Source organism: Ahaetulla prasina, chromosome 2, assembly GCF_028640845.1.
Source record: "Ahaetulla prasina isolate Xishuangbanna chromosome 2, ASM2864084v1, whole genome shotgun sequence".
NCBI lineage: Eukaryota > Metazoa > Chordata > Lepidosauria > Squamata > Colubridae > Ahaetulla > Ahaetulla prasina.
Window position 1 is genome coordinate 77,168,607 of NC_080540.1, and position 13,400 is coordinate 77,182,006.

At 39.0% G+C, this 13,400-nt stretch overlaps 1 protein-coding gene across 3 annotated transcripts in view; it reads left to right on the forward strand.

Moving 5' to 3' along the window:
• The window catches only part of CACNA2D2 (calcium voltage-gated channel auxiliary subunit alpha2delta 2), a 663,083-nt gene that overhangs the window by 646,848 nt on the left and 2,835 nt on the right, over positions 1–13,400 (forward strand). For 2 of the 3 annotated variants that reach the window (XM_058167293.1, XM_058167292.1), the window contains 11 exons: positions 252–314; positions 1,526–1,629; positions 2,226–2,324; positions 2,869–2,957; positions 4,839–4,886; positions 6,119–6,190; positions 6,436–6,588; positions 8,208–8,260; positions 8,574–8,629; positions 9,605–9,728; positions 10,215–10,330. In XM_058167293.1, coding sequence (XP_058023276.1) covers positions 252–314; positions 1,526–1,629; positions 2,226–2,324; positions 2,869–2,957; positions 4,839–4,886; positions 6,119–6,190; positions 6,436–6,588; positions 8,208–8,260; positions 8,574–8,629; positions 9,605–9,728; positions 10,215–10,330 — 977 coding nt within the window. The remainder of the gene's footprint in view (positions 1–251; positions 315–1,525; positions 1,630–2,225; positions 2,325–2,868; positions 2,958–4,838; positions 4,887–6,118; positions 6,191–6,435; positions 6,589–8,207; positions 8,261–8,573; positions 8,630–9,604; positions 9,729–10,214; positions 10,331–13,400) is intronic. The other variant, XM_058167291.1, reaches the window with a different exon arrangement.

Consider the following 13,400-nt stretch of genomic DNA (forward strand, 5'->3'; position numbering starts at 1 on the left):
GAAAATTAATGGTAGATGGGTCCATACAAATCTTTTGAAAGGGGTGATTCAGAAGTGCACATGAAACATCTCTCTTTTAATTTTTAAAGCAGCTATACAGATGCTATATAAATTGCTTCTCGCTGATCTCTTGCAGCAAAAAACGAATTCATTATCATGTTATCTTATTTCAATGATTGTCAGGAAGGAGGGACATTTTGAGTGTGCCACCCTATTCCTAAATTTTCACTTTGATTTCTATCTTACTGCAGATATAGTCTTCTAGCTGTGTTTGTTGCCACAGATGGTGGCATCACCCGTGTTTTCCCTAACAAGTAAGTTTTTGTTGTGGTGGTATTGTGATTGATAAACAGATGTGTACAGATAAATTCAAATTTCTTTCCTTTGGTCTCTGCAATCCATGTTGGTCCTCTGGAAATCATCACAGAATTACATGTATGGTCTATTTTGTGACTGCCTGGTATCAATGCCACTTTCCAGATTCTTCAGACTAGGTCAAAGGAAAGAGAAAATTGGTGGGGCCCCAGCTGACCACCTCTGAAGAAACACAGCGTTGAAAGAAGTTTCCTCTAATGAGGCCAAGCATTTTTATTTCCTCTATATGTTTTTTTAAAAAATGTGAACAAACCTTTTGTTTCTGCAAGAAAAAACCCACACTACTTTTGGACATCTGAATGTGATATGAAATTGAAAAACTGTCCTAAATCATGAGATTACTGTGACTTGTATCCTGTAGGAGACAAAAATTTGTGGCATTAACTACCATCTTCAGAAAGTATTCCTAGTGATTTGCCTTAAATGCCTAAGTGCTAGGCAATAAAACTACTTAACACTTCCCAAACCAAATGCAACATTTTAGGGACTTCATAAATATCCTGATATTTTATATGCTTGGAAAAACAAAAATAGTAGATTTGTCAAGCACTCAGCTTTATGCAAAATGAAAATCATTTTATTGTCCCAGTAAAAAAAAAATTGATAGGATTTACTTTGGGATTTTTCTGCAATCTTCTAAAAGAAGTGATATAACTCAACTCATTGGTAACTCAATTCATTTTTAAAAGGCAATTCTGTAAGCAGCAAGTGACACCAAGACTTGTCCCTATTGCCATTTTATAATCTCATGGGTTACATAGTTGTTTTATTTACATATTGAAAAATTTATAGGAAATACGTTGTCAGCTTTGGAAGCCATACTAGTCCAGAAGCTTCCGTGCTGCCACTTCCTCATGTGTGGGAAAGTAGGAGGGGGGGGATTTAGTAGAGGGGTTGTCTTTAGACATAATAGCATTCTTCCTGTCAGTCAAGGTCAGGCCAATCCTGCATCTGGAGAAGGACTGGTCAGAGTACTGTCTCGAGATGGGACGGATGGCGTTTGATGAATATCTGAGGTTTTGACGTCTGAAGAGCAGATTGCCTCTTTAAAAACTCTTTAGAATTTTTATGCATATACTTGATTTTGAGCCTACGTTTGTGAAAAATGAAATTGATAATGTTCTATGGGTGTGGTTGATTTCTATGAAAGAGCTGCTGAAGATTGGGAAGAAGACAGAGAGCCCTTCAATGCCAGCTTTTATCGAAGGAGCCTAGATAATAAAGGCTACATCTTTAAGCCTCCTTACCGAGATCGTAAGTAAAATCTTGCAGCACATCACTAGATAGTTTTGGTGTATTTTCAATTTGGATGGTCTTTATAAATATGAAGCTTCGGGAGATTGCAACAAAATTCTTGTTCAAGCTAGCTTCCATGCTGACTTAATCCCAGGAGCTGAAGTCCACATATCTTAAAGTTGCTCAGGTTGAGAAACACTGTTCTGTAAGAAAACTCTTAACATAATTGATATGCAGAGGTATGTGTCAGGAGTGGGGGAAGGAAGCATTCAGTCATCAAATCACGGGAAATAAATTGCTTTGGCCTTATTTATATTTTATGGTGCTTATTTAATTTTTGTTGTTGGTTGTCAGAATTTGATAGACTTGTGACAACGTAGAAGCCATGGATGTAGCTTAAGATCTTAATTACTAAATAGCAGAATCGAAGAAGCAGCCTTTTATTTTGTTAAAGTGAATTGGAAGTAAGCATTGGCAGGAAGACAACTATTCCTGAAACCATAGAAATAGTCCATTATCAGATTGTTTCTTCTAGCCCAGAGAGTTTCTTGTAGCAGTCATGCAGTAGTATCCCTCAGAAAATGCTAATTTCTTTCCCTCTTTTCTTTAAATAGCCAACTACAGAGGATCAGAGCCAGACAGCAGTGCTGTTGGGATCCTAGTTAGTACAGCTGTAGAACTCAACATAGCAGAGAGGCATCTGAAGCCAGCAGGTAAAGTAATCTAGAGATTTGTTCCAAAGATTTTCTATCCTATTCTATTCTATCTAACCTGCCTTAGTCCAGCATAGGCTTTCTGGAGCTCTACAACCATTCCATATTTCCAGATACACCTTCCACCTCCTCTGAAATTTGAGTTTGAGTGCAATTATGTTGGACAGCTATCTTCTTGGACATAGCTGACATGTATATTGAATTTGTTCTGGTTTGTGTAACTCTTCGTGTTCTTACAGAATTATGCCATATAAGAATAACAGAGGAGTTTTTCAAGATAGCCTAGAGACAAAGTCTAATCTAATTCATAAGATTATTTAAATGTACAAATAGATTTTAAAACTCAATATTATCAACGTTTTGAAAGTCACTAGGTTGCTCATTTATTGCTTCTGAGCTGGCATAAATTCTATAGACATGTGTGCTAGATCTGAGAAAAATATGAAAACTATGTAGATCAATAAACAAATGTGTTTGCATTCATATTCCTCAGATTAAACTTTCTATCTGCAAATAAAAAAATAAAATTCTTTCTCCTCCTCAGTTGTTGGAGTAAAACTTGACTTGGAGGCCTGGACACAAAAATTTAAAGTCCTTGCTAGCAATCAAACAGATCAGCAGAAAACACGAAGAGTAAGTAATCAGAGTGTGTGTGTGTGTTGTGTTCCTAGGAACAATTCTAGAATCCTGACTTTTGAAAACAGCATGGTTGGAGCTATAGAATTTCTGTTTTCAAAATAAATAAATAAATAAATAAATATTGCATTAATATACAATAAAAGAAGAAGGAAAAAATTAAAATATATAAAGGCAATAAAAGGACAAAAGGAAACAACAAAAATGTACTATATTATATGTTCCAATCTAATATTCTATGTGGCTTGGTTGCCTTTTATATTTTGCCTTTTATATTTTTTATATTGTATATGTATTAAAGTTGTAGGTTGGGTGAGTATTGCTTGTTTTTTATGCTCTAGCTTACCCAGAACCATGCTGTTTGTGTTGGGTGGCCTTATAAATCTTATTAAAAATAAATAATAATACATACAAAAATCATTCAGTTTAATTTTAAACACCTCATTAAGCATGTATCATGTACCATATAAATCTTTTCATTATATTGCTACAGAATCAATTCATAAAAAGACAGCAAATATGTATTGATTATTCAAGATAGTAAATGTGGGATTAATGTGCCAGTCCAATAGCTTAGTTTATTTTTTCCAGCTCCCATGTTGATAAATTCATAATTCTTCATAATGTGATATGTTTCCGGTATATAAATCAAAAGTATATTCACATATTTAAAACTTACTGAATTTGTAAAACTGTGTAAACAAATGGATGAATATCAAACTAAACAGCACAACAGCAAGACAATTAACTCTTTTTAAAATAAAACACCTTGTGGTTTTAATAAACATGAAAATGGTATATGTTGTATTAGTCTCATGATCAAAGGCTCTTCGGCTTTGAAACAGAGATGAGCACCACCCCCTAGAGTCGGGAACAAGTAGCACGTATATGCGAGGGGAACCTTTACCTTTACCTTTTACATGAACATAAGAAACATAGTTAATATTCCCTATATAGATATACATTTTCTAAGCCATGTAATCTATAGTGTAGAATAGGGTCTCCAATCTGTGGGCTATGGCCCACTACTGGCCCATGGCCTATTCACAACTGGGTGGTATGAGTGGCAAGCCAGCATATGCGTGCTGTGTGTAGCCCCAGAGCGAGCAGCCCCACTTGGGCGAACAATGGGTGCCCGTAGCTGGCAGCCCCACTCACGTTCCTGCCCCTCACACAAAACCATCCCCTCTTTCCCTGCCCCGCCCCCCCGTCCCGGGCCATCAACCTAGAAAAGTTGAGGAATGCTGGTGTAGAAAATTGTATACCAATAGTAATAAATTTAGCTGTTTTCTATCTTAATTTTCAGCCAAATTCATTTACTTCCTCTATATTTTTTCTTGTCATTTATACATAAATGAATCATGTGGTCGTTAAGACAATCTTTGCTTGTCAGAAGCCAGCTGGGAAGATTGCAGATGGTGATCATATGATCCTGTGATCCTGCAACCATCATAAATACATGCTCTCTTCCCAGGTTTTATATGGAGTTTTTCAAATATCTTCATTTAAAGTCATTTAATTGGTCAGAAACTGAATTTTGCTACACATTAACTGGAACCAGTAAACACTAGTATGGTGTATTTTACTTAGCAAATCACAGCTTAAAAGGTGGGAAACACAACCAGAAAAAAATCCACCTTTCCAAATAGTATTGAAATATGCCTCATATATAACTTAGTACAGCATTACTGTTATAGAATGAGGGTAACCACTGAAATTATCTTGGAAAGTTTCCTTTCTTACCGTTCTTATCAATCCATAGAAATGTTAGAAAGTGATTATGAATGATTTATTGACATAATGTGGCTTTAAATAAATCAGTGCTAAGATTTGTCTAGAATTCCCTTGATTTTCTTGCCTTCTTTTTTTGGTTTGCAGTGTGACCTCTCCACAAGCTGTGAGATGGACTGTGATACTAATGACAAGGTAAATCGCTGCAACATCATTGCACGACTCCTTCTGGCCCAGGAGACTATGCAAAGACTTCATGCTCCCACCATTTACCTGCCTTTTAAAAATGTTCCTCCTTATAACTTATTTCTTTGATGGTGACTTATGATCTTCTTTCTTCCTGCTCTCAAACATATTTCCTCCTGATCTTATGCCTTCAACAACGAATACTCTTGGTTTCACAGTAGAAGAACCCGGCAAATCATTCAACCAGCCAGCTAACCAATAAAAATAAATGAATGAAAGGAGGGAGAACTATTTATTTTAAAAGTGGATTATAGGAAAGGGGGGGGGAATCGTTCAATTGTAAAAGTAGATTGGGGAACTGGGTTTTTTGTTTGTTTTTTGAATTGGGAAAGGAAGTCAAATGGATTTTAAATGTGGTTTGAGAGCACTTTATTTTAAATGGAGGTTTAAAGGTATGTGAAACATGTTTGGGCAGATGTGTGCGTATGACTGGTAGGGATGTGCATTTGGACCCTATAGCAGTTACTGTCCTCCCACGCAAGTCTAGGGATCAACTTTCACAACTCGAAAGAAGTAAGAGACAGCAGTGCCAGATCACTGCCCTGTCTGGATCACAAGAAGATGTTTTGTGTGTTTGTTTGTTTGTTTGTTTGTTTGTTTGTCTGTTTAAGCCTTCCTCGTCAATTTAGTCTCAATGGATATCAGTAAGAATTAACAATAAAACATGCATGGTACAATACTCAAGACTAAACAATTATATAAAAAACTATAATAACAAAATACATCAAGAAATCAAAAATCAATAGACAGAAATGGATAGCTAGTGCATTCAAGATTCAAAATTTCTCTTAATTCAATTTTTAATAATATCCTAGAGCTAAGTAAGCTGAGAGCTGTTCAAATTCCAAGGAAAAGGGTATTTAAAAGCACCTGCACCAGAGTAGAGAAACAATGCTTTTCAACCTCTTTGCCCTCTGGGGAATAATTAGGAAATTCTACCAGGTAAGTAGACAAGTTGGGTTGAAGAAACAGCCCTGAGGATACCTTAATGCCAAGACATGGCACTTTAAAATTAGCACTTTGAATTGCCTATGGAAGCTGATGGCTGCATCCATGTGGAGCAAAAAGGTGCAATAAAATAAGGGAGAAAAAAGAAGGCCAGTGGCCTCTTTATGCAAAAACAATATAGCAGCAACACTCCATGTCATTGCAGCCGCCCACTCCCTCTTCCCATGTTGCAGGATCTGCTTTGTGTGCTTATTGATGATGGTGGATTTCTGGTGATCTCCAACCAAGAAGACTACAAATATCAGGTGACCTATTTTTTCTCTTCTTTTTTTTTTTTTTTTAAAAAGGTGTACTTGCTTCATTTTGCAGTGATATTTATGTAATTACCAGATTAGTTTTCAATACTCTAATATAACTGCCTGTTTATCTAGTACAGTTCATTCACTGATTATTGTTTTCGCATATTTATGTATAAAAGGTATGACTGATAACATTTTTACATGATGTAGAAATTACTGATGATTGTTCTTTTTTCCTATTCCATATTCAGGTCGGAAAGTTCTTCAGTGAAGTGGATGCCCATTTGATGTCTGCTCTCTACAACAATTCATTCTTCACACAGAAAGAATCCTATGACTTTCAATCTGTCTGTGCTCCAGAAGCTCCAAGCAACACAGGAAGTGCACCACGTGGGGTCTATGTGGTGAGCCAGGATTCCATGCTATCAGATCTTACCTGATTGAAGCATTGCATATACAGGTGTAAATATGTTTCAGATCACTGAATGGCAAGTATTTAAATTTACGAAGTAGCCAGGGAAGGGGAAAGAAAAAGGTAACCTCCCCCTCTAAAAATATAAATCAGAAGCCACTCCATTTGACTGAGGAGGATACTATCAGTTGAGAGAAATGGAACTTTAAAATCTCTATGAATGACCAAAAAAAAATTCAGCAGGGAGGAATGCAAGCTACTTCCCCTCTTGAGTTAAAAGAAGGATATTTGTCACAAACAAATTGTGCCAGACTAACTTTATCAGCCTTTTGATGGATTTATTACCTTAGTAGACCAACCAAACTGTCAAGTCTGTAATTTTTTTAGGCAAGTGGACCAACTTCCATCTGTCCCCTTTTTTTGGCACTGGTAAAATTTCCTATTGTTCTTCTCTGATTGTATGAGACCTTAGTGTTGTGGTCCGTCAGCAGCCTACAGAGCTGGCAACGGAGTCGGAAAGCGATGAGGCTGAGGTGAGGCCAGGGCCATCGGGAAGTGAGGTGCGGATTCCAGAGTCTCCAGGGACTGATAGTAGTGAGGCAGATGAACAGGAGGAGCCTGTTCCTAATGCATGCATAAGAAGAGCTACCAGAAGGCAAGAGCAGCTCAAGCAGAGAGGACAACTTGGGAATAGGGCCAAGAGATGATTGGCCCCTCCCATAAGGCTTAAAACAGACCAGCACCGGTGTTTCAGCTTTGCCGGAAAACAACATTGTAGCTGCGTCTTCTGCTCCGTCTTCTGCTTCATGTACGTCTTTGTTTTTGTGGCTTCTGGACGTTTGCCAGGAAGGGCCTTTGGCAGTTTGTCTAATTGGACTAAGGTTTGTGAGATAACAGGAATTTGTGTTGGGGGGCATTTGTTTTACTTTGAGTTGAATGACACTGGGAATGAAGTAATTCCCAGCTGTTCAAATAAAGTTTGTTTTTCCACGGACTAAGTTTATTCCTACCTACTTGGGTCTGGGTCACAACACTTACACAAGTGATCCTATTGCTACTCCTTCTCCATTCTTCTGTTCAATTGTTCTTAAGAGTATGTTGCTTCTGGACACAAATATGTCGTGACATGGCTGATAGCTGTAAAACAGCAAAATCATTTACAGGTTTACTAATTAAGCGTTTGATAACCTTGCAGGAATCTATAAGGGAAGAGTGACAAAGAGAAGCATTGCAGAAGAGATATAGCAAAACGTCTAGTACTATTTGAGGGTCCACACAGGTGAATGTGTAAAAGATGAAGCACTGATAATGGTTAGAAAAGGGCAACTCTGATGTAACAAGCCACATGGATACCATCTGGATTGTATAATTGTCCCCTTCAAATAGGCACCTACTATATTTACCAAGACTGACCATTCTGCTCACCCAAGGGAATTCAAACTTGGAGTAGCCCACCACTCATGGAAAAAGAAAATTAGGGATTGATATTTACACCATTAACACATGCAAAACAGCAGTTCACTCGGCTTGGATTTCCCAAGTACTACATTCACTTCCTAGTAACAACTGTGTTCTATTTAAAAACATACTTCTTTATTTCTTTATATTTAGCCAACCATGGCAGATTTCTTGAACCTGGCTTGGTGGAGTTCAGCAGCTGCATGGTGAGTCTTCTCTTTTCTCTACTCCTCTTCTCTTCTCTCTTCTCTTCTCTTGTAGTTGATGAGATAAGCTACAGAATATGATGTAACAAAACATGAACCATTCTAGGACAGATCTCACAACCTGTTACCGAAATATTAATGGAATTATTTAAAATAACCATTTTATTGTTTTTTAAATTTCCCTAAATATCGACAAATATATTGTTTTCGACTTGGAGATGTCAAAAGAAAATTAATTCAAGGAACCTATTTTGTGTTGTGACATGCAGTTGTTTTCTTTTACAGTCACCTAATTGTTATTTCTTTCCACAAGGTCTCTATTTCAGCAGTTCTTATATGGAATAACCTATAACAGCTGGTTTCAAACAGGTAACAATCCCTATTTGTATATTTTTCTCAGCCCCCAAAAAATGAAATGGCAGGAGGAAGCATTATAAATTAACTGTAGCTGGATTAATATAGGAAGTGAAAATAAAATTAAATGTTATCTGACTGTCAGTTGCTCCTTCATTACCATGTGACTGAATATGTTACTGAAATTGCTTGCTTGCTACAACTGAATGATTCGGGTCTCTAAAAAGCATCCCCCATCTTTGTGTCTTTAATCTTGAGAAGCAGATTGTGACCTAGTTATTCTGAGTGCAGCTTCAGGGGACTTTAGGGGCACAAACATAAAATCTGCACATATAAATCTTTACCAACGCATACTCCAATAAATCTGAGCTATCGTGACAAAAAAAAATGAGTGGCGCCATCAATAAGTTGCCAAATTGACCTTCTGCAGTGGAAAAAATAGCAGATGTAAGTCAATTTCACAAGGTGGATTAGTTGGGCAGGGAAACACATCAAGCTTTAATGTAGATTAGTAGACGATGGCAGAACAAAAAGGAATAACAAGGTTGATAGAAAAAACTCTCTAGATATCCCATGCTATCTAAGGAATTCTGGGAGTTGAAGTCCACACATATTCAAGTTACCAAGGTTGGGAAATAGTGCTCTAGACTGAGCAGAGAAATGTTATATTGCTACAATAAAAATAAAATATAAGAATCTGTATAAATAAAAATAAAAATGTTATACTTCAGCAACAAAATAAAAAATACATGTCTACATACTGTAGATGAGAAAAAACAAACAGTACGGCAAAACAAAAATACAAGATAAATTGTTGAATTTTTCCCCCATACATTCTTGCCCTATTATCAGTAGCATTTGGCACAAGCATAGCTTTAGTAAAAGTCAATCCAGCCAGATGAACTGCTTTTTAGCTGAAGTAGGAAAGATTTTTTTAAAAATTTCATACTTTTATTTGTGACTCATTATATGTACTATGTGTCCAAACAGAAGATGTTTCAGCAGAAAACATGGAATCCAAGGAGACCAGCTGCATCATGAAGCAAACCCAATACTATTTTAGTTCGGTTAACTATACCTATAACACCATCATTGACTGTGGAAATTGCTCTAGGTTAGTACAAAGAGCCCCTCTTGTTAGTAAACATTGTAAGACTCTGGTTCTTCAGCTCAGTCCTTACAACTACAGGAGAGGAATGACCTTCTCCATCCTCAATGAGATAGGCAGCAAATATATGTAGAGATGGATGGATGGATGGATGGATGGATGGATGGATGGATGGATGGATGGATGGATATGGAAGAGAGAGAGATGATAGATAGATAGATAGATAGATAGATAGATAGATAGATAGATAGATAGATAGACAGACAGACAGACAGACAGACAGACAGACAGACAGACAGACAGACAGACAGACAGACAGACAGACAGATTTGAATGCAGTAGCTATTATGGCTGCTTCAGAAGCTGTAGCTCTTTACTAAGAAAAACATCCTACTATCAAAGCTCTTCTTTGCAGAGCACAACTCTATAAATTATGAAGGATAGGATAACAGGATAGCAGTACTTCATCATCTTCTCTCTCTTTTTCACCAGGCTGTTCCATGCTCAAAGGCTTGCTGGGTCTAATCTTCTGTTTGTTGTAGCAGAAAAGCCAATATGCAATCAGTGTGAATCCACAAAACTTCTCCAAGCAGAGATAAAAGGTATTGGTAATCAATGGTGTTCCAAATCAGTCACAATATAATAGATGGTATGACTATTATTGACTGATGTTTTTTCTGTTGTACTTTTTTTATACACATTACTTGAGATACATTTCCTATAAGTAGTTTGATGTTCAGATTATCACAAATAGTTTAAACATACAATAATCTGAGCTCAAATCCATTACAATTTTGTAGACTATGTAGATAAATGTAAAAGCAAATTTTGTAACAATTTAAGACAAGCTACCTTATATCAGACCAAAGGGCATCTGGTCCAACAATCTATACCTGCAGTAGTGGAGTCCTTGGTGTTCTCCGAGCTTAGTTGTTTGCTTGCAGACATTTTATTACCCAGCTACGATGCTAAAGATACATATCTTCTCTTCTATTATATCTGCAATAGCCAAATAGGTCTGTGGAAAATCCACAACAGGCCATAAACACATTCATGTTCTCCAACTCATCTTCTATAGCCAGTGCTAGTCAGAGATACATTACATCAGATAGTAGAAGTAATCCAGAGTTGTCATGACAACTAGTCAATGATGAACTTCTCTGGAGACTCAAGAAGAGAAAGAAGGACCCTGCAGAACCTCAGTGCCATGTAGGGTTCTCATGCAGAATTTTAACATCACATTGTATACAATTTATAAATATAGTTTAGATCAGGCTGAAGACAAACTGCCTAGAACCATAGAGCTGCACTGAAAGACAGGAGCTATGCTGTCATGTATACACGTATACACATGTGTTCCCCTCATCCATCTCCCCCAACTGCAAAGAAAGCAGTTTCCCTCCTTCCCTGTCAAGCATCTTTTAGGAGAGAAAATAATCTAGTACAAAGAGAAAGGCAGCAAGCAGTATTATTCAAAAGGAGGAGAGGACACTTCTTGTTCCATTCCTCTTTTCTTTCTCTCCCAAAGCGCAGTGAGTTGCTGGAGAGAGCTACTTTCCAGTTCTCTCCTGTTCCTGTGCTATAAGGCAACTCAACAATCAGCTGAGCAATATACTTTTATGCATTACATATTTTGTGTATGACAAGCTGCCAGGGAATCAAACAAGAGGCCATCTAGCACTCAATCTATTTACTCCTTGTTTAGAAATATATTTTTTTTATTTCTATAGGAGCCCATTTAAATATACTGGCCATTGAGAATTTTCACAAAAATAGTACTTTCACATTTTTTTTCTCCCACCAGCTACCATTTACATTGACTACAGACCAGCGGTAGTCAACCTCGTCCCTACCGTCCACCAGTGGGCATTCTAGCTTTCATGGTGGGTGGTAGGGGTTTTGTCCAATACTGAAGCACTTTCCTTTTTTTTAAATTTAATCTTCGCTTTCTGGCGAAGGTTGTAGAGAGTGTAGTGGCTTGGCAACTCCCCCAGTACCTGGAGGAAACTGTTTATCTAGACCCGTGCCAGTCCGGCTTCAGGCCTGGGTACAGCACAGAGACGGCTTTGGTCGCGTTGGTTGATGATCTCTGAAGGGCATGGGACAGAGGTTGTTCCTCTGTTCTTGTCTTGTTAGATCTATCAGCGGCGTTCAATACCATCGACCATGGTATCCTGCTGCGGCGGTTGGAGGGCTTGGGGGTGGGAGGCACCGTTTTATGGTGGTTCTCCTCCTACCTCTCCGACCGCTCGCAGACGGTGTTGACAGGGGGGTAGAGATCGACCCCTAGGCAACTCCCTTGTGGGGTGCCGCAGGGGTCGATTCTCTCGCCCCTCTTGTTCAACATCTATATGAAGCCGCTGGGAGAGATCATCCGTGGTTTCGGGGTGAGCTGTCAGCTGTATGCTGACGACACTCAATTGTACATCTCCACCCCGAACCACCCCAATGAAGCCGTCGATGTGATGACTCAGTGTCTTGAGGCCGTTCGGGTCTGGATGGGGATGAACAGGCTCCGACTCAACCCATCCAAGACAGAGTGGCTGTGGATGCCGGCGTCCCGGCACAGTCAGCTAACTCCATCGCTGACTGTGGGGGGCGAATCGTTAGCCTCCAGGGAATCGGTGCGCAATTTAGGCGTTCTCCTGGATGCACGGCTGTCTTTAGAAGACCACTTGACAGCCGTCGCCAGGGGAGCTTTTCATCAGGTTCACCTGATTCGCCAATTGCGCCCTTTCCTGGACCGGGACGCGTTATGCACGGTCACTCATGCCCTCGTCACTTCCCGTCTGGATTACTGCAATGCTCTCTACATGGGGCTCCCCTTGAGGAGCACCCGGAGGCTCCAACTGGTGCAGAATGCGGCCACGCGGGGGATTGAGGGAGCTCCTCGTAGCTCCCATGTAACACCTCTCCTGCGCAGGCTGCATTGGTTGCCGGTGGTCTTCCGGGTGCGCTTCAAGGTGTTGGTTATCACCTTTAAAGCGCTCCATGGCATTGGACCGGGATATTTACGGGACCGCCTGCTGCCGACAGTTACCTCCCATTGTCCGATACGTCCAGTGCGCGCCCACAGGGAGGGTCTTCTTAGGGTGCCGTCGGCTAGTCAATGTCGGCTGGCGGCCCCCAGGGGAAGGGCGTTCTCTGTGGGGGCCCCGGCTTTATGGAATGAGCTGCCGGTGGGACTCCGTCTCCTCCCTGATCTCCGGACCTTTAAGCGCGAGCTCAAGACTTTCTTTTTTCACCAAGTGGGGCTGGCCTGATTGATTTTAGTATGGGGGTTTTAGTGGGTTTTAATAGGGTTTTTACCAAGGTTTTAGTTTTGATAAATTTTAGCTAATATTTTAAGTTACAGCGATTGAATCAGTTTTTTAAATTTGATAGTGTATTTTAAATTTGTTGGGATTTTTGTCATTTTATTGGCTGTACACTGCCCTGAGTCTTCGGAGAAGGGCGGTATAAAAATACGAATAAATAAATAAATAAATAAAATTGACTTTTTAAAAAATTTTCATAGCATTATTTTAAAAAATTCCCTGTGACAATTTAAATTTCTGAAAATATACTATTTTTATTGCCCGCGCATACTGTAAGTTTAGTTCACATTACATAAGTGAAACTAAATGGCGCTATAGTGCAACCATAAACAAGAGCCTCGTCCCAGAATAGCTCGCGCAT